We start from the raw sequence: 22,176 nt of genomic DNA, 5'->3' as shown, positions 1-22,176 counted from the left end.
GTGCACAAATGCCTACATAATACACCATACTCGGGAGTAGACCCACTGAAACCCGTAGGCTGCCGCTCCGTTCATTTCTGGAGCCTAATCCTACTCCTTCCACGTTCCCCGAGACGAGGCGATACAAGGAAGAGAGGCGGAAAACAAAACAAAACACCACCCTCATACTGTTGAAAAATAAACAAAAAAATTTTTTTCCCTTTCCAGTAGCACCTTAAAGACCAACTAAGTTAGTTCTTGGTATGAGCTTTTGTGTGCATGCACACTTCTTCAGATACACTGAAACAGAAGTTGCCAGATCCTTCTATATAGTGAGAAGGTGGGGAGGGGTATTACTCAGAAGGGTGGTGGGAATGGGTGATTGGCAGATAGCTGTGATGAGCCTGTTGACGACTCTTAACGACTGCAATAGGTCTTACAGGAAAAAGCAAGATAGGTAGCCGTGTTGGTCTGCCATAGTCAAAACAAAAAATTTTTTTTCCTTCCAGCAGCACCTTAAAGACCAACTAAGTTAGTTCTTGGTATGAGCTTTCGTGTGCATGCACACGAAAGCTCATACCAAGAACTAACTTAGTTGGTCTTTAAGGTGCTACTGGAAGGAAAAAAAATTTTTTGTTAGGAAAAAGCAAGGTTGTTGAAAAATAAATAATCCCCAAAGCGAAGAAGGCCTCAGGCCTGGCAGCTAGGCCTCTCCCCCCCCCTCGCACCCCGCGCCGTCTCCTAGCAACCGGCCGTCGGCGGCGCCGATTGGCCGGCGCGGCTCCCGCCGCCATTTTCAAACGGCTTTTTTTTGGTGGCGAGGCGGCCGGGCGGCCCTCCTCCCTCAGCCGCCGCCATTAACCATTCTCGTCCCGGGCTTCAGCGGAGGCGAGTCTGGTCTCGCCCGGCATGGAGAGCGGCCCCTTGGCTGAGAAGCCCCCTCTGAGGAGGAAGGGGAGGCGGCGGCAGCAGCAGCAGCAGCAAGCGGCGAGGCCCGGCGCCGCCGCCGCCGCCGCCGCGGGGGGAGCGCCTGTGAGGAGAAGCGACGGCGGCGCGCCTCTCCTCGAGACCCCCGGAGGGGCCCGGCAGGCCGCCGCCTCCTCCTCCTTCTCCTCCTCAACCGCCTCCTCAGCCTCCTCCTGCGGGCGGTAAGTGCCCCCTCGCATCCCCGCTCTGGGTCCTTAGGGTGAGGGGCGGGTGACGAATAAATTCACGGTAATAGGAATAATAGTAATCGAGGGGGGGGGCGGTATGAGGCGCTGGGGGTGTTGACCCCCTCCCCAATATTATTCGCTTCAAAAGGTGGGGGGCCTAAGAGCCTTCAGCCCCCTCCTCGTCACAGGGACGATCCGATTGCATCATCACCACCATTATCGATTACTATTGTACTATTGAACCCCTAGTTTTCTCCCTGAAATGGGGAGGGGGGGTGGTCTGAGATAAAGCTGAGAACCTGCAAAGGGGTCCCCCCTCCCCCGCGGCACACCTGTTTAAGGGATGAGTCCAGTGCAGTCTTATTCGCATTGCTGTATGGAAGGCAACCTTACTCAGCTACGAGTGATCGCCAAAGAAGATTACCATTATTATTATTAGTAGTAGTATTAGTAGTAGTAGTAGTGTTATTGATGCCCATCCCCAGCTTTCTACCTGAAAAGGGGAGGGGGGTGGTCTGAGATAAAGCTGAGAACCTGCAGAGGGGTCCCCCTCCCCCATGGCACACTTGTTAAAGGGATGAGTCCAGTACAATTTATTCGCATTGCTGCATGGAAGACAATCTTACTCAGCTACGAGTGATCGCCAAAGAAGATTACCATTATTATTATTATTATTATTAGTAGTAGTAGTAGTAGTAGTAGTGTTATTGATGCCCATCCCCAGCTTTTTACATGGAAAGGGGATGGAGGGGGTCTGAGATAAAGTGTGAGAACCTGCAGGCCCCCCCACTTGTTAAAGGGATGAGCCCCTATTCGTATTATATCCTTGTATCGTCATGAGTCAAGTGCAAACTATTCTTATTGTGTTGTTGTATCGTTATTATCACACACACACACACACTCATCTAAAAGGATTTTGAGCCGCCACTGCAATCAAATAAAAGAAAATGAATGGCGGGTGAAGAAGCAGAGCAAATGCAACAGTCCCCTATTGCACCACCCATAGCAGTATGGCAAAAATCCTAAAATCAGAGTGACGTAGCCAGCCAGCTCTTTTGTATATTTCGTCCGGATCTTTGAAGTGGGCACTTGATATGTGATGTGTGTGGTTTAAAAAAAAGCAATGACACAGCAGGCATCCGTAAGAACACAAGAGCGCTGCTGGATTACAGCAGAAATCCATCTCGTTCTGCATCCTGTCACCCACAAAAGCCAGCCAAATCTGTCCCGTCCCACCCCTGGGAAGGTCAGAAAGAGGGCATAAACTCAATAGTATTGCTCCCTGCAACTGGCAAAACTGCATGTTTTAGATTAATGCCCAAGGGACCTTTCCCTATGACACAGAAGCTGTTTATGCAGTGTGTTCAGGGTGCAAGTCTTTTCCCTTCCCCTCAAGATGTGTGCCCAGTGAGGGGTAGTTAATGCTGCAGAAGACAGAATCGGGATTCAAGATGACCGTAACAGATTGCAGAACTGTGCCCAAGCTAACAAGATGAATTTCAATAGGGACAAATGTAAGGCTCTACACTTAAGCAGGAAGAACCAGCTGCACAAATATAAGATAAGGGACACCTGGCTTACCAGTACTATTGTTGTTACTAGTATTAATTCAATTTATATACCACCCTTTATCAAAAGATCAGGGTGGTGTACAACATTAGAAACATATTACACAATATCAATGATAAAATCATAATAAAAAGTAAAACAATAATAAGAAGAGTCCTATCCCCAACACTTTTGCAGGCCATAGATTTTTTAATAACCATAGGCCTGGGTAAAGAAGAATGCTTTTGCCTGGTGTCTAAAGACATGTAATGATGCACCAGCCGAGCCTCTCTGGGGAGAGCATTCCACAGATGGTGAGCCATCACAGAAAAGACCTGTTTTCTTGTTGCCACCCTCTGAACCTCTCTGGGAAAGGGGACATAGAGAAGGGCCTCAGATGACTATTGCAGGGTCTGGGTCAGTTTGTATGGGGAGAGGCGGTCCTTAAGGTATTGAGCTCCTGAGCTGTGTAAGTACATTTATATGTGAAAAGGATCTGGGGATCTTAGTGGACCATAATCTTAATGTGAGTCAACAGGGTCATGCAGCATCACAAAAAGTGAATGCTATTCTAGGCTGCATCGACAGAAGTACACTGTCCAGATCAAGGGAAGTCATAGAACCACTCTATTCTGCCTTGGTCAGACCACACTTGGAATACTGTGTGCAATTCTGGGTGCCACAATTTAAGAAGGAGATTGACAAGCTGGAATGTGTGCAGAGGAGGGTGATCAAGATGATCAAGGGTCTGGAAACCAAGCCGTATGTGGAAGAGTTGGGTGTATTTAGCCTGAAGAAGAAGAGTCAGAGGTGACATGAGAGCCATCTTCAGATTATCTGAAGGACTGTCACATGGAAGATGGAGTGAAGTTGTTTTCAGCTGCTCCAGAGAGTAGAACTCAAACCAATGGCTTCAGATGACAAGAAAGGAGATTCTGACAACCATCAGGAAGAACTTTCTGACAGTAAGAGCTGTTTGACAGTGGAACAGACTACCTTGGAAGGCTGTGGACTCTCCTTCTTTGGAGGTTTTTAAACAGAGATTGGTTAGCCTTCTGTCAGGGATTCCTTAGCTGTGATTCCTGCATTGCAGAGGGTTGGACTAGATGACCCTTGGGGGTCTCTTCCATCTCTGCAATTCTGTGATTCTATCAGTAACCCAGGCAAGCGTCACTCACATTCCATTCAAAACAGTTCATTATTCATTTTTTGGATTTATATACTGCTTTTCTGCTCAGGCACGTCAGGCAGTTTCCAAGTTTAGCACTAAAACGGCTGCATTATATAAAACAAAGATCGACATTCCTCTCATTCTAACTGGGAGCTGATAGAATTTGCGCCTGCTGCCCTGGGCTCCTTCTCTTCTCAGTTTAGGGAAGCTAGTTGTGTGGAACGATGCACGGGATAAGTTTTTCTTGTAGACCTGATATTATGTCTAAATCCGACCTTAGGTCAGGTGTACTTATGCAGCAGAATGAGGTGGCAGAATCATGATAGGATAAAATAGACTGTGTAATTGCAGATGAGGAGTAATCAAGTAACAAGCAAACACACTAGCACACTAAGGAGAAAAGTTCTAACCCAGCCTTCTCCCTGCTGTTGTGCTAGTTGTCTGCTAGTGGGGTGGAGTTTTGTTTTGTTTTTTAAAACCAGGTCACATTCAAAATCTGACAACCTCCCCCTCCCCACAGCCTAAAGTTGTGCAGTACATTTTACCACTGCTAACCTTGACCTCATAATGTTGCAACGTGCAAATGAAGCCTTCAACATACAACATTTCCTTTATTGCTAGATGGCCTACTAGCCTTTTATTGTAACTTTTATTCAGCAGCCAGCAACATACTTTTACTTATTTCAAGTAGGTCAAGTTTTCTTGAGGCATACAAGGACAAACAGGGTTGTTTTAAAGCTTTTCTGCCCTGGCCAAGATTGCTCCCATTGCACAGTACTTTATACCAATAGCTGGCTTAATGGAGGGTAAAAATTGAATTGATAGAGTTGGTCTCCATTATTGGAGCCAGTGATGGCTATGACATCCTTTCTCTTGAATTCTTACGTACCTTTTCAGAGGTCCTGGGAAATTTTAAATCATGTCCATTAATTGGAAAGTGAGGAGAGCAGAAGCTCTCTAGGAGTTTAAGTGCAATGCTGGCTTCCCCTTAAATACAGAATGTGTGAGAGACAGGTGGAGAGTTCAGGTGCTGCCTCTAAGGTAAAGGAAGGTGCCCTTCTGCCATTCCTATTGAATGATTCCATGATGTAATAATAAAGGTTAGCTGCCACTTATGCCAGGGTATTCTCAACTTCACATAATATTTGGCCCCAATCAAATAGGTAGCCAGTTGACCAGCATCCCAGCCCTGCTCTGTGGATGGACTGCCAACTGGCAATGTCGAAATGGGATGAAACATTTGTCATTACTAAAAGGTAGGTCAGAGCTGGTATAAAGTTATTTTACACCAATTCTGTATTAGCATTTATGGGTTGCAGTGCTTGTGTCCTCTTTGTGTAAGCTAGGAGAACATTAAAACCACTCATCCATTTTATAGCAAAACTGTTCTAGGGTGAGAGAAAGTGACAAAACATGTTTAGCATTCTGCCAGCCACCTTTGGAGCAATCCTGTACAAGTTTACTAATGGCAGAATGTTTAAAGGTGGCTCAGATATGTGTACCACATGTGCTTTACTTTCCAAATACAGGTTACTGGGATTTTGAGTATCAGTCTGTGGAACTCTCAAAAACATGCATTCTTGAGTCTGCATTTTACCCATTTTTCTGAATCCCAGGTTTAAAGTGAGTCAATACTAAGTTTAAAATGAGGCTGGTTAGTTGGTTGTTGAAACATTGTAAGATGAAGCACTGTTCCAATGTCATATGGAAAAGAGTTGCCACTGCCCAGAACTCCACAATACAAATTTTATAATAATATTTGAGAGAGATTCAAACCAGTTGTAGGCCTCTTTGTAAATTCACTTTGGGTATAGGAGATGTGTAAATTTACAAAGTGTAAATTCACTTTGGGTAGAATCAGCCCATCCCTTCAATTGCATTTTGAAATATCCAACTTGCTGCTGCTGCTTCTGTTTATCCCAACTGAATGTTGTAATGATGCAGAGAAGTTTTTTTTATACACTCAGGCTCTCACATTGAGGCACTCCTTACAACCTCAAGCTCAAGGGCACAAAACTCCTTATAGAAATTAACAAGGCAAGGCAGGGTGAGTGGTTGCAATCCTTCCCTTAAGGACATTTCATGCAACACAATATGAAGCATGCTTAGTTGGAAGTATATGTCCCATAGTATTCATTGGGGATTAGTCCCAGGAGCCTTAATTAGGGTGTAAAATTATAAAATATAGCTTTATTTAGCCCTTAAGTGCTCTGGGTGATTGTTTCAGCATAACTGATTTTGTTTTTATAGTCTGGACTTCCTTAGCTATTCGGTCTCTCCTACCTAATGTAAGGTGTATGGTGTGAAAATGACTTCCAACAGGAAAGCATGGGGTGCAAGTTGTTCTTTTTAGATCTAGGAAGTGAGGCCTGACAAGCAGACATATGTGTCATAGGCTTAGATTTAACTAATCCTTGATATGTCTGTAAATACAGTTCTTGAGACACGTAACAGTGCCATCCTAGCTGTAGAGTGTTGACTGAAAGTCAGCTCCTGTCCACTAGATGCCAGTAGATGATAGTGCTAATTATAGAGACTAGGCGCTGTAAAAATTAGCTGTAATGTTAGCAGCCCCTGCCTGCAGTTTGCAGTGTAAACTAGGTAAGGCAGACATGGTTTGGGAAGGCTGGATGCAGAACAAAGCAGAATTGGGTGCTGAACTCCTAAAAGATGGGGAACTTGGGCCTCTTAAAAGGTTGTAGGATTCCCACACCTGTCACCCCTTACTATTCACCATGCTTCCTAGGAATGAGGGAGTCCAGCAACACCTTGAGGGCCACAGGTTTTCCACCTCTTGGCTAGTAAAAAGCAAAGGAGAGAAAATATACTAAAACCCACAAATTATTACAAGGAAAGTACTGTATTTTTCGCTCTATAAGACGCACCAGACCAGAAGACGCACCTAGTTTTTGGAGGAGGAAAACAAGAAAAAAAATATTCTGAATCCCAGAAGCCAGAACAGCAAGAGGGATCGCTGCGCAGCGAAAGCAGCAATCCCTCTTGCTGTTCTGGCTTCTGGGATAGCTGCGCAGCCTGCATTTGCTCCATAAGACGCACACACATTTCCCCTTACTTTTTAGGAGGGAAAAAGTGAGCAAAAAATACGGTATGTCTTCTGATATTAAGACTCCTGGGTACCTGTGGCCTGAACCACCAAGAACTGTGCTTCTTCCTTTAAAGTGTTGACAGCATTTCCCAGAAATGCAAGCTGTGATCTGAATGTCAAAGATTAGATGAGGGAAATACACTCAGATCACTCACAGAAAATATTACTATTAACAAACAGGTGTTCACACCTGTTTGTGTATTTCAAAGGGAAATTCTGCTCTTTCCCCTGGCTAGCAGTAGTAGTTTTGGGTGACCATCCCCTAGGTTCTTTAGCTGAGATTCTTGCATGCTGTGGGTTGGACTGGATGACCCTCAGGATCCCTTCCAACTCTACAATTCCATGATTCTAACTGTGAGTACAACATAACTATATATTGGGTTTGGTGTTTCTTGGTATTCTTGAGGATGAATGCTTCCCCCTACACAATAAAAAATGATCCCTTCACTTTGGTTTTGGCCTGTAGTGTGATAGAGTGTCCTACCTCCTTTCTTGCTTTTTAAAGAAATTAAGTTCTGGGTGTGAGCTTTCCCTCCAGGTCTCAAGAGAACATGTACAGATGAGAGAGAAAAGTAAATAGATTGGGAAAAGGCTGCAACTCAGAGGCAAAGTACATACTTTGCTTATAAAAAGTGCCAGGTTCAATCTCTGGGTAGGACAGAGAGCTACCAATCCACGTAGACAAAACTGAGCTAGATGCACCAAGGTAGACTCTGAATCTATACTATAGCAAATATTTTCCTTTCAGTTTCTCCTTTCTTTTTACTCTATGGTTCGTAGTACAGTATAACAATGAAACACAGGAATGGGTTGATTGGTGCTGGGAGCCAGGAGTAGAAAGTGAAAGGAAAAGCTTTGTCAGCGTGATTTGCAAGCCATCCAGAACAAGTGAAATTAGCAAGGCTTCCCCTGTATGGCTATGACTGATGATGCAAGTGGGGAATGAAGAGCAAGCTCCATGCTTTCCAGGAAGCCGTGTGGACTTCATGAATACAAATGATGATTCCAAACAGTGCATCAGATTTTACTGTTGATGCTGATTTTGTAATGTTCCTCATCAGAGAATTTCCCCCCCCCCCCACGGCCCAAAAGCTTGTCATTGCTTGAAAAGCCAACCATCCATTGCTTGGGGGCAAACTATATTTGGTTCTATCTTGGTCTGAAAGGATGTGTTTTGTTGTTGCTGTTTCTTTCCCCTTCTTATCAGAAAAGGCCCCATCTTTTTAGTTACTGGCGTTAGAATTAATCACTTAAACATATCATTTTATATTGCACATCTTTTTCCAGTTCTTAAAGAGAATGCCACTAAATCTGATTATGGCATGTATCTTAACATGCTGCATATGCATGAGCACAAGGTGGCGCAAATGATGCTGCTTTTGTATTTTAACCAACTTGGTCCTTGTACTGAGCTGCTTTTGGTCAGTGTTGTGGAAAACAGCATATTTAGTTCTGTATGGAAAGTCTTTCAGTTTTCAGTAGCTAGAACAATGTGTTTGCAAAGGTTGTTCTGTGTTTGGCTGTACAATATTTTTTCTTCCTGACCACAGGCCATTTCCCTTTTGAATAGAAAAGTGTGCATTCTTCCCTAGCTTCTCCCCTATAGTAAAAGTTTCTTGACATGTTATTCGGAAGCATTCTTGAAGCTTCAACCTAAGCTACACCAAACAGGTTGTGTTGCAGCAATAGTTCTGCATCTGTTTCAGAACAGAAAAGTTTTTATAGTGCAATCTTATGTATGGTTACCTGGAAATGAATCACACTGTGTTGAGTGGCGATTATTCTCTGATAGTATGCTTGGGTTGCAGCCACAGAATACCACATTTTTTGCTCTATAAAACTCACTTTTTCCCTCCTAAAAAGTAAGGGGAAATGTGTGCGCGTCTTATGGAGCGAATGCAGGCTGTGCAGTTATCCCAGAAGCCAGAACAGCAAGAGGGTGCGTCTTATAGAGCGAAAAATACAGTACTTTCCTTGTAATAATTTGTGGTTTTTAGTATATTTTCTCTCCTTTGCTTTTTACTAGCCAAGAGGTGGAAAACCTGTGGCCCTCAAGGTGTTGCTGGACTCCCTCATTCCTAGGAAGCATGGTGAATAGTAAGGGGTGACAGGTGTGGGAATCCTACAATACGGTACTTGAATTGTTCACTCTCACAACAATCTATTGTTGAGGACTGTTATTTTAGTAGACTTGCAAGTAACATGAAAACAGTGAATTGTGCAGATGGTTATGCTGGGGTTGTGTTTAACTGGATTGCGTTGGTTTAATAAACCTGAGGGTATGGTGGGGGGTGGGAAGCACCATGCACTCTTAATGCATTGTAAAGCTGCAAGCTATTTTCTGTAATGTGTTCCGATTGAAATAAATGCCCTTCTTCCTTCTCTTCTAATCCCAAAGTTTTTAGAAGATACTTTGCACATCAACATAACTCAGGATACTTCAGTCAATAGAGTTTCAATTTCATTGTTCTGTATGGGACAATGACAATAAAGATATCTTATATCTAAGGGTCATGGGTTTGAGCCCCACGTTGGGCAAAAGATTCCCATATTTCAGGGGGCTGGACTAAATGACCCTTGCAGTCCCTTCCGATTCTACAATTCTATGGTTCCAAGCACATGGAAAACAACTCCTTCACAACTGACTTAATAAGCAGCGTTCTTGCACACTACGGAATGTAGGTTCATCTTGTCCTTGATCCGAACACAGTGTAGAAACAGGGATTACTATTCCTTGGGAAGGCCACAGTACCATCAGCTTGGTGTTTACATGAAAATGCAATCTGGCTGCTTGGTCAGAGAATAACACATCTCTTTGTGTAGATTAACTCAAAACCGGAGGCCTGCTTTTACCATTTTTGTTGTCTTTAATTAATAAAATGCACACACAAACATTTTTGCTTATGGCCATGCCAAAAGGCCACCACAATTCATAAATGGATACAATGTGACACCCAATGTATATATAAATATGAAAGGGAATACTGTATGCTATAACTGACTTGAAACAGTGTTGACCTGCATGTTGTTCTCTCACCCCCCCCCCAAATAAGAACAACATAACTTCCTGGATATGCATCTAAGATACTACATTTCAAATAGTAAAACAAACCTTTCTGAATCTGCACAATTACACCTGTACAACTATCCTTTCAGCAGAGATTTTGATGTGGCATGAAAAAGGAAATGAAGGAAGAGACTAAAATAGTCAGGGTTATACAAGTTCAGAAACTACCCTTTTTTCTCACAGAAGGAAATTAGCAAGCTGGCTATGGTGAAAGGGTGTCTATGCCTCAAATCAGCTCTTAAAAGGTTAAAGGGAAGAGGCTGTGGTAATGAAGCAGGATGGGTGGGACAATGGGATGTGGTTGCTAGCTTTTCAGTCATCTCATCTAGCTATGTGTTTTACAAGCAGGGTGATATGCAGGAATTAGCAGGAGGAGCTATGCATGGCAAAGTGGCCTACATTATCACTTGCTAGGTGCTCCACAGTAAGCTGCATCTAAAGGCTTGCTTATTTATTTAGCAGAGAATTGACACCCTGCATTTCCTCATTTGGGTCCCAAAGTGGCCTGCAGTTGAGACAGGAACTGGAATAAGGGAAGACTATTACCAGCTCTTCATGCTATTCAATTTCAAAATGAGCTACTGGAGATGAGGCACAGAACTTCCTTATCTTCGGTTTTGGCTGCTCCCTTTCAAACTTCTATCTTCAAACTGACAAATTTAGTGTCTCATGCCGCACTAGATCTTACAGCTCTGTTGTCCCAGGCATTTTAATTTTCTTATTACCATAAGTTGCAGTTTAACATTAAAGCCTCTTCATGGTCCTAATACAGTTGTTTGGTAAAAAGGAAAAATTATTTCTGACTCAACCTGTCAATGGCTGAGGAGGGTATCTGCACAAAGGCCAACGGCAAAATGCTAGGTATGAGAAAAGACTGTTGGGTAAGGGGAGAAATTAGGTGCTGAACATTTGGCTTTTTTACTGCTCCATTAAAAAAGATGGCTTGTTTGAAATTTGATAGCCAATTCAGCACACCTGTTTACTGATGCTTTACTGTTTTTAATATTTGGTTGGAAGCCGCCCAGAGTGGCTGGGGAATCCCAGCCAGATGGGTGGGGTATAAATAATAAATTATTATTATTACTTGACCACAAATCCTTGTGCAGACCAAAAGTTGCGGGCTTTGTGTCTCTAGCAATTTGCAAACTACCTGGTTGTTGGTTAAGAAGAGAGGGTGGAGACATACAGTAGACATAGATATGGCTGTTCTTTTATAAGCACTGTGGACCTTTAAAATGAAAGATCCATGAACATAGCTTGGCCACCCCCACACAATGGTTTTTGGTTTTTTTAAGGTTTGCTAAATGATATAGGCATTACTCCTAGCAGACCCAGCCCAGTTGTGTTCATCCCCCAAGCTGCCTGTCTTTGCTGCCTCAGCCTTTTCCTGGAAGACTCCTTTTGCCCTTGTAGCTCCCACTTATCTCTGCTAAATACCTAGTATTTCTCTTGCTCCTGCTTTTCTCCTCTGTCCCACTCAGATCTGAATACTTGTGAAAGTATTTCTCTTCTCTGACACGAAAGTTTATTTCTTGGCTATTCCAATATGCCAGTAAATGGTAAAAAGAGGTAAAAGACCCCTGGATGGTTAAGACCAGTCCAAGGAGACTATGGGGTGCTTTAAAGGCTCGACCAGCTTCTATTTGCCCTCTTTCTTTCAGGCCTGTACATTCTGCATCCAATATATATTTTAGGCTCATGTGCTTGAACTCATTGTCTACAGATCATCATCTGAGGCTTTTCTTCATGTGCCCCCCCCCCCAAGAGGTCTGGACAGTAGAAACATGAGAAAATGCATTTTCTGTGGTGGCTCCCCGTTTATGGACTGCTCTCCCCATGGAGGCTCAACTGGTGCCTTCATTACATATCTTTAGGAGTTAGATGAAAGTGTTTCTCTATAACTAGGCCCTTTAGCTGATTAAAAGTTCTATGGCCTTTTAAATGTGTTTGGGGGGCTGCTATTGATTCTTTTAAAATTATTATGTATTTTGTGTTCTCATTCTGCATTTTTATGTTGTAAACCACCCTGTGATCTTCAGGGTGGTACTACTACTACTAATTCATTAATTTGCTCTCTGTTCCCAAGCTCTCAGTCTCCCCCTCTCTCCCACCTGCTTGCCCTGAGCACAAGCTCTTTCTATTTCTCTGTGGGACTTTTCCCAGTCAAACACAACTGCTTCCCCACAACTGCCTCCTTTTAAGTACCGTATGTAAACTGGTTGTGATTATCCTTTTGATGGTCAGCTTCCATCTCATCACTCCATATGAGTGAACACTCCATAACTTTGCAGTGTCTAGAAAGGATTGGCAACAGTGGACAAAGTTTAGCCTATTATGTATGGATTTATTTCCCAAAGATAAAAATATGGAAACTTGTTTACTGTACAGAATACAGTTGATCTCTTTGCATCCATCCACTATATAGTGGTACCTCGGATTAAGAACTTAATTCATTCTGGAGGTCCGTTCTTAACCTGAAACTGTTCTTATCCTGAAGCACCACTTTAGCTAATGGGGCCGCTGCGCCGCTGCCGCGCGATTTCTGTTCTCATCCTGAAGCAAAGTTCTTAACCTGAGGTACTATTTCTGGGTTAGCGAAATCCGTAATCTGAAGCGTCTGTAACCCGAGCTACCACTGTATATTCCCGTAACAAACACTGCTTGAAACTAAAGGAATACTTGTCTTATAAACAAGGTGATCATCTAAAATAAGTAGCTAACGGAAAACAGTGTCTTAATCATGGGAAATGTGTTTTGTGACAAATCTCATGCCACGACTTCTGCTGATCCTAGTTGGGCATAATTTCCCACAAGAACTTAAAATGTCTCTTGATCTTCTCCCCCACCCCCACCCCACAACTGGCAGTTCTTTTGAGCTGGCATAATCTGCGAGTGGGGTTTTTGCTCATGGATTTGGCCCAGTGCCTTTATTTGATCTTTGCTGTTCGTCTGTGGGAGCACTTGAAATAGGTAGGAAAAAATGTGCATCAAGTTCAGCTAGCCTTAGAATTGGCCTCTTGCCTGCTAACTGGAAACATGCTATTAGTCTGGAATTCTATTCTAGTCTATTAAATAAGCTGGAAAGCTTACTTAAAAAGGAGGCAGAGCAAATCCCAAGGGGCTGGTGGATGGCAGCAAGGAATCATGGGCTGTGCCACGGTCCACGTGGAAACAACGTGGTGTGCGTCTTTCTACAGGAATGAGTACAGCACAATCTGCCCTTTCCCATCAACGCTGTTGTTTGCTGTTCTGCTTTGGAATTAGAGTTCACTTTTATCCTTGAGCATTGGCCATGTATAAATCCTATTTATTGCTGAGGCTGTAACTGCTGCTTAGTGCTAGGTCTTGGGTTTTGTTGGTCCTAACTGTCTACCTTCATTTTTCAGTTGTGTGCCCAGGCTTGCTTGCCTTTTTTTTTTTTTTTTTTTAAGAGTAGGAGGCAAGAGATAACATGTCCTAACTGATAAGCCAGCACCAACAGAGTGTGGTGGACTTGGACCTGTGAAGTCTTGTGGTGTGTTCTGCTGTTGACTCACTAGATAGATGTCTTTGATTCCGTTGCAGTTTCTCTGCTTGCTTCCCTGTCTGTAAAATGGGGATAACTGGGAGCAGAGCCAGGAGTGTTTTTGGACTCTTGGAGATTTGATGCAGGCTACAAAGTATCTGATATTTCTCCCCAACTTGGTTTGTTTTCCTCTCTGGTTTAGAGGTATCACTGTGAGGGGTATTCAGCACAATCCTACTCAGAGTAATCCTACTGAAGTTAATGGACATGACAAACTTGTTTTATTTATTTAAATGGGTCTACTCAGAGTAGGATGCAGTTAGATACAGCCGCATGGATTTGCAAGTCTGCTACCCATTCCAAAACCTGTACAGGAGGATTTCCCAAGTATTGGGGGGGGCTGTTGGCACTGCCCTCATGCCACAATATATATAATAAATAATAATAATAAATTAATAATAATTAATAAATAATTTATTATTTATACCCCGCCCATCTGGCTGGGTTTCCTAGCAACTCTGGGCGGCTTCCAACTGAATATTAAAAACAACACAGTATCAGACATTAAAAACTTCCCTAAACAGTTGTCTTTTAAAAGTAAAATAGTTTTATTGCCTGGGAGGGCGTTCCACAGGGCAGGTGCCACTACCGAGAAGGCCCTCTGCCTGGTTCCCTGTAACCTCACAGCGAGGGAACCGCCAGAAGGCCCTCGGTGCTGGACCTCAGTGTCTGGGCACGACGATGAGGGTGGAGACGCTCCTTCAGGTATGCAGAACCGAGGCCATTTAGGGCTCTAAAGGGCTCTAAAGCACCAACACTTTGAATTGTGCATGGAAACGTAGGCATATGCATGTACCACACAGCTACTCATGTGCTCCACTTACTCCTCATACCCATGTGCCACAATTAGGTTTGAATAAAGCTGCCTTCGACTCAAATAGAAAGGTCATTTGAAGTCTAATTTCAGTGCATGGGGTGGGTGCAGGTGGGAGACAGGATGGGACCAGGGAAGTCCTCTGTGGATGTACTCAGAATTAAGTCTTGCAGAGGTCATGCCGTCATAACACTTTGCCCAGAATATCTTTTGAGTACATTTTGTGGTTTGAAACAGTATGCTGGACTCTGGCACCATGAGAACCTTAAGCCACTGAAGCAGACATCCCCAAGCAAGTGCCTGCTTACAGTTGTCTGAGCAGGACTGTAATATTGCGGCTCTGCAAATAAAGCTATAAGGTATAGGCTTTCCTACCTGTAGGTGGCTCATATTCTACCCAGAGATCCAAATGAGTGACTCTTTGCAAGCTTGGAATGTTGTCCAGAGTTAATTTCCTTTGCAGAGTAGCTTGGCCCGAACCTATTACAGGTTGCTAGGCAGTTGACTTGGACCAGAAGTCCCATGGGAGGAAAATCCGGAGAGAACATGAAAGGAAGGTCCTTTGCCAATATAGGAAGTCTGCTGTTGGGAGATAGTGGAGGAGTTAAATGGTGAATTCGGGGTTGATGCATGCGTGCTGCCATGATGATGTGGGAAGCATGCCAGATCACCACTGCCCATCATATAAATTACTCATGGATAATGACACTTCGTTAATATTCTCTGATTAGCTCAGCTGTGTTGCTTCACCTTTTCAAGCTGGACAAAGAAGTTGAGGGCAAATGTTCTTAGAAGTCTGTCCCACTGCGCCATGGGACTTGTTCAAAAGCTGGCGTGTTTATGATTACAGCCATTGTTTTCGCTATTTAAAAGGAGGTGGGGGAAGCACATGCACAATATTGCTGAAACCTGTCTGAGGTGTCTAAAGCCGCTTTCCCCAGAAACCCCAAAGGATATAAAAAGATCAAAGTAGTGGCTGCTGTAGACTGTCTGAAAAGTACAAGAAGTCCTGAAATCAACAGTAGCAGTCTGTGCCCGATCCACTTGGTTTCAGTGGTCAGATATTGTTTTGCACACAGACCCACCCACCAATTGCTATTTAAACTTTTCTACCCAGTTGTGCCACTTTTATGGTTTTGCTGCATTAGAAGCAGCCACTAGAACTGCTAATTGATTCAGAGTTGCAGATTGCCAAATAGTGGCTCAGCCAGAGTGTTTTGGGAGTTGCTTCTCTCGGAGGGTAGAATTTCCGCTTAGATTTGAGATTTCTACCTTTCCCACTCCTAAGGATTTAAGAATTTTAACATTATGTTTACTGTATGTGAAAAGCTGTATACAGTATATATATTTTAAGAAACAACAAAAGTAGGGTAACAGTATAAGCTATGTGCAGTGGGGTTTACTTTTTAGTAAACACGTAGAATTGTGGCTTTAAAAGATGTAAACTAGATACAAATACATTGGGCTGAAAGAACTCGCTTTCCAACCTAGGAGTTAAAAATGCTTACTCGGTTTCTGCCTTGTTTACAACTGTTAGTTAGAGGGTGCTGAAGGTTATTTCCTTGTTGTAATTGTAAATTGTCATTAGCATAATCTAGCTGCCTGAAAATGCATTATTTAATATGCATTTAATATCACTGAATAGAGCTGTGCGCCAGTGTTTTAAAACTGGAAAAACAAAGCTGGTTAGAAGCCAAAGAGGAAGGAAATAGAGAATTGCTACCCAATTTATTTTGGACATTGAAGGGTGTTTTAAAGTTAACAGGGCTACTAGATTAAACTCTCCGGACAAACCCTCAAACAGAACAGCTACCAAAGTTTGGTAGAATATGCTGATGGAATCTTTTGAGACTTGCAGTAATTTAGGTGACTTGGAGGAGGAGAAGCTGGACTGGAAGATATACTGCTACCTAAGGGGAGTATCTATGTCTCTCGTCTAATAGTGTTAGGTATCCGGACTGTAATGTTCAGGCTGAATGGACCAGTGTGTGTTGCTCAAGCAAGGAATGAAGAAGAAAACTTAGTTCTGTTGAATTATAAGGCATTCATATTTACTTTTTAGTAATATGCAGATTTATTAAAATTGATCCATCTGTTTTAAAGGCAGATGACTGATGCATAACTAAAAATGTTTTGAATACCTGACAGCTCTGCTATTATTATTTTTTACATCTGCATCTTTTGGGACCTTCAAAGGGTCCTCTTATCTATATTTTGGGAAGAATCCAAGCTTATTGTTCTGTTTGATGTTCCCAGCATGCTTCCTCCACAACAATAGATTGACAAGATATGCATATAGTGGGGATGGGTAGCAGGCTTTCCTTTCAGTTAAGCAGGCAGAACAGGAAACCTACCACAAGGGTCCAGTATATTTGGCTGAAGGGAAACACTCTTGTTTTTTCTTCTTCAGTTTACCTCCCTTGGTGCAGATTAATTCTGGAAGGAGAGAGGGTGGGGAAGGTTAAGCAAACAAGCTGAGCTTCCAGCCAGGCAGCCAAAAGGAACTTGCTGTCAAAGCATCTTTGGAGAGGCAAAGCAGAAATTAGAAAAAGAACCAGATGGCATAAACATTGAGATATGCTGGCCAGACTCCTGGCTGCTTGCAAAGCAAAGGCACCATCCAACCTCAACAGGAGAATATCCTGTTCTGTTCTATCCAAGTGGATGGCGTGCACTGCTGCTCCATGACGGATTTGCCAATGACAGGATTCAGTTCGCTGCGTTACCCTACCTACCCATGGTCTGCTGGATGAGACCAAATGTGGATAAGGGAGACCTCATACCACTGCACTTGTGCAAGTTGTGACTATGGAGCAAGACACCCACAATTTATTAACATATTTATATTTATTTCAACAGCTTGTCTATCGCTTAATCACAGTTGTCTCTAAGTGATGTACAGGAGGCTAAAGATGACTTAAAACAATAAAATCAGATCCCAGTTAAAAGCTTGCTGGATTAAAGAAGTCTTCAGTAAGTGCCAGAAGTTCAACAGGGAAGGGGGCCTGTCTTACTTCAATTGGAAGTGAGTTCCATAAAATTGGGCCCACAATGGCTCTTGCTTGGAAATAATAATAATAATAATAATAAAATATTTATATCCCGCCCTCCCCAGCCGAAGCTGGGCTCAGAGCGGCTAACAACAGTAAAATAATACAACATTCTAAAATCAATTCATTACAAAATCAGTTCAAATCAAATTAATGGCAACCATTGGGCTAGAGTTCTGTGAAGAATTACCAAAGGAGGGGGTCAGGCTGTTCCTTGGCCAAAGGCCTGGTGGAACAGCTTTGCCTTGCAGGCTCTGTGGAAAGATGTCAAGTCCCGCAGGGCCCTAGTCTCTTGTGACAGAGCATTCCACCAGATCGGAGTCACAGCCGAAAAAGCCCTGGCTCTGGTTGAGGCCAGAGTAACCTCTCTGTGGCCCGGGACCTCCAAGATGTTTTTGTTTGAAGACCGTAAGGTCCTCCATGGGACATACCAGGAGAGGTGGTCCCATAGGTACGAGGGTCCTAGGCCGTATAGGGCTTTAAAGGTTAAAACCAGCACCTTAAACCTGATCCTGTACTCCACCGGGGGCCAGTGCATCTGTACATCTGAGCCACAGGGGACCACTAACAGTGACTCCCCTGAAGACAGCTGGGATTGAGCACAGAATATAAGGGATCAGGTGTTCCATGAGGTGTCCTGGACCCAAGTTGGTTAAGAACCTTGGAAAGACACTTGGAAAATAGTAGGGCTTCCTAGGGATGACCTAGACCTGGTATGTGTTTTGTATGCAAAATGTCCCAGCTGGTAGAGATCTCTGTGGAACCCTGGAGAGCTGCTACCAATCAATGTACCATATTTTTTGCTCTATAAGTCTCACTTTTTCCCTCCTGAAAAGTAAGGGGAAATGTGTGTGCGTCTTATGGAGCAAATGGAGGCTGCACAGCTATCCCAGAAGCCAGAACAGCAAGAGGGATTGCTGCTTTCACTGCGCAGCGATCCCTCTTGCTGTTCTGGCTTCTGAGATCCAGAATATTTTTTTTCTTGTTTTCCTCCTCCAAAAACTAGGTGCGTCTTGTGGTCTGGTGCGTCTTATAGCACGAAAAATACGGTAAACAGTATTGAGCTAGGCGGAGCAATAACTCGGGAAGCTGCCTTGTATTATGTTCCTAGGGATGAAAACCTGTCTCACCTCCAAATTGGGGAGAGGCTGGGATGATGGTAACTGCAAATTATGGCTGGCTGAATAGTGTATTCCAGGACGGTCTTAAGAACAACTTGTCTGTGCAATTGAGAGATGTAAAAGTTATCCAGTTCCTCCACACCAGTTTGGAGGTCGGTGACTCCAACAATTTTTCTGCGCGGGGGGTGGGGGGTGGGGGAGTGAGCAACTGACGAATTAGCATATTGATATAGACAAATGGAGAGGCTCAGAAGCTTCCTGTCAAATCCCAGAGTGACTGCAGCTATTTGCTGGAGGAAGTCGTGCCATTGTTCAGTCTTCCTCAAGTAAATATTTAAGAGTTTCTAGTATGCTCAAATGGCTTGTCAAATAGCACCAAAGAGCTCTGAGCATCAGTAAATACAAAGGAGCAGAACAATGCCCTGGCCCTCTGAATTCTACCCAGCAGAAGTAGCAAGAGAGGAGCCAGGTTCAGTAACTATCATCTTACTGGTCATGGTGGCTAGAACAAATATTTTCTTCTGCATTGTAGCAGCAACATCAATGTACATGCTAAATGGTAGATGTTTTTTGTCTTCTCAGAATCGTCTCCACATCTCCCACAGATCTCCCACCTATGACTTCTCTTCCCAGTTTTTAAAGATTGTACCTGCACAGGTTCCTGCATGTCTCCTGTGTAAATGACGTAGAACAGGCATGTGTTTCAGATTGATTCAGCAGAGCACTGGTTGAAGTTATACAGTTTACAGCATTCATAGGACTTCCACCCACCCAAATACTATGATGTAAACTGAAGCACAGAGTGGAAACATTATAGCCTGCTAGTTGTTGGAGCCTCATGCAATAAAAAATCCATTATTTGATCAAATTAGGTGTTGTCGTTGGCCAATTATATAAAACTACTCTTCTGAGATATTAAAAATCTGAGTTTTGGATAAAAGCTACGGAGTCCAAAATAAATGAAAAGGTCTGTGCCTCAAGCTTATTAGACAGTGAAACTTGGAAGTGAACGTATTTGCTTAAGTCTGTACTAGTCCTGGAGAATGACTTAAGGCAGTGGATTTAACACCCTTAAAAGGTGTATGTCACACAACTGTGGTATTGTATGAAATACTCCCTGGCACTGTTCCATTCTCTGCAAGGCTGATTTGGCCACTGAAATACTGAGACAACACTGCAGTTGGAATATTTGTCAGAAACATATGGCTTCTTCAGAACCTGCAATTTCCATGGAAGTCACTGACATATGGCAGATGTTCAGAAGCACAGAAAGAATAACAATATTTATTTATTTATTTATTTTACTTTGTACCTTTATGAAACTTCAGGTAGTGATCATGCAAAGAAACAAGAGCTTTTCCATTCTCTTGCACTGGAAAGCCAGAAACAGCTGTTCTGTTCTGATGAGAGCAAGCATGCAGAGACCTGAGCGGAGTCAGATCTAATTTTGGAAACCAAGCATTGGTGCTGAGATGGAAGTTGTTAGGAATGGAGTGTTCCCTTCTCAGTTCTTGGCCTGGAATTACTTGTGAGGGCATTTTAGTGGGCTGCAGTTTCATGATATTATTATTATTATTATTTATTAAAATTTGTATACCATCCTTTATCTGAAGATCACAGGGCACTTCACAACATAAACATTCAAAATGAGAACACAGAATACATAATAAAACAATAACAAACCAGTAACCCCCTTCCCCACAAAATGCCATAGAATGTTAATTAGCCAAAGGCTTGGTTATAGAGAAACATTTATGTAACTTACCGGCCAGTTACCTATCTCCCCTTCTTGTGTAAGGTTCTTGAGTGGGTGGTCAAGGACCAGATCCAGGTGTACTTGGAGGGAACTCACTTTATAGATTCATTTCAACCAGGGTTTAGGTCCGGTTTTGGAACAGAAACTGCTTTGGTCACCCTGTATGATGACCTCTGTTGGGAAAGAGACAGAGAAAATGTGTCCCTGTTAATTCTCCTCAACCTCTCACTGGCTTTTGATACCATCAGTCATGGTATCCTTCTAGAGTGGCTGTCCGAGTTAGGGGTGGGTGGCCCCACTTTGCAGTGGTTCCTGTCCTACTTGGATTTTCTTTTCCAGAGGGTGATGCTTGGGGAGTGCTTGGGGAGCCATCAGTGTGGAGTTTCCCAGGCTTCAATTTTATTCCCTATGCTGCTTAACATCTACATGAAACTGCTGAGTGGTATCATTTAGAGTTTTGGAGTAGGGGAAGAAATTTAAAGTTTATCTTAAGAACTGTTGTAAAATTAATGAGTGCTAAAATGTCATGGGTAATGTAAAACAGAATTGCAGTGATAAGTAATTGGATAAGAGGAAAAAGATTAGAAATTGTATTACAAGTATTGAAATTAGGGGTTGCTGGGAAAATCTAAAACAGGGATGCAGAAAAGGGAGGTATGGGGAAGTCGTTGAAACAGGGTTTAAGAAAGAGAGGTTAAGAAATTATATGTGTTTACATGTTTGTTTGTTAATGTGTTATGTTGTGAATTGTTAGTTGTTTTGTGTGTTAATATATGTTGTAAAACCAATAAAAATTTATTATAAAAAAAATAGAGTTTTGGAGTAGGTTGTCAGAATATGCTGATGACACATAACTCTGCTTAAAAGCTCTCTGCCTTGCACGGGGTCAAGGCTCACTTGGCACACTGGCACATGCACACATGTGTATGTATATCTTGTGCTAAATGTTATTGATAGCAAAGTACCCTGGAACTCTGTAAGAGCTTTAGAGTTTTCCTTGTAACTGCTGTCATAAACAAGAAAACATTTTCTGTCCACAGGTACTCTTTGCGGCGAGGAAGCTCATTCACATTTCTAACTCCTGGGCCACATTGGGATTTTACTCTGGTGAGTAAAGCAAACAGCGTTATTAATTCACAATTGGAATAATGAACAAAGAAACATCATGTTCTTCCTCTCTCAACTAAAAGTTTGTTCTGTGCCCAGACAGACAGCTACAGTTTTTTCCTTTCTGTATGCTGCTGGTGGTTAAACCAGCTTTGCTAGCTCTCAGATGGTAGTCAGTGTACCTGATCTGCCTTGTGAGACTTACATGATGTGCAGCAGTGTATTTCCATGTGCTAGAACAACGTCTGCCATTAATTTCTTCTTTTTGCATACTGTAACAGAATAATTTGACCAGCTGTGGATCGAGTAGAATTTAAACAAGACCTGCTGAAGTCAATGTGACATATACAGTATCTACAGTCAGGAACTGATTTCCAAAAAAATCCAGTAAAAAGATATTTCCCGTCTCAAAATGTGTGTGCCCATTGTGTCTTGATTTCCTTACATGTAGAAGCTACTTCCACTCCTGCGGCTCAGAAAAGCATATTGCTTTTAGCAGGAACACTGTGGCTAGACAGCTAAAGTAATTTTATCTTCCAATGGCACTTTCTGCTTACACATTTGTTTCTTGCCTGGGACTATTGGCATCATTGGAGAAAATAGTATTATTATTTTTTTCATCTTGCTTATTGGAGATGGTGCATTTCAAACTTAGAACACAGAAGGCATGTTCAGGCATTTGTCTGAACATGTGAATGCTGTATCTGTGGTGGGAGGCAGGGGCATACACACACGTCT

The 22,176-nt window shown here is 42.8% G+C and overlaps 1 protein-coding gene across 1 annotated transcript; it reads left to right on the top strand.

The window, feature by feature from the left end:
- The first annotated feature begins 770 nt into the window (after positions 1-770).
- LOC310743126 (uncharacterized protein) lies at positions 771-21,851 on the top strand. The gene is made up of 3 exons (XM_083573251.1): positions 771-1,127; positions 21,372-21,438; positions 21,720-21,851. The coding sequence occupies exons 1-3, from the start codon at positions 889-891 to the stop codon at positions 21,753-21,755; spliced, it is 342 nt and encodes a 113-aa protein (XP_083429377.1). The 5' UTR covers positions 771-888; the 3' UTR covers positions 21,756-21,851.
- The last annotated feature ends 325 nt before the right edge of the window (positions 21,852-22,176 follow it).

This window comes from Podarcis filfolensis (genome assembly GCF_964270895.1).
Source record: "Podarcis filfolensis genome assembly, chromosome: 10".
In the NCBI taxonomy this organism is placed as follows: domain Eukaryota; kingdom Metazoa; phylum Chordata; class Lepidosauria; order Squamata; family Lacertidae; genus Podarcis; species Podarcis filfolensis.
Note: the sequence above shows the minus strand (reverse complement) of the source record. Positions and strands in the feature narration are given on the sequence as shown.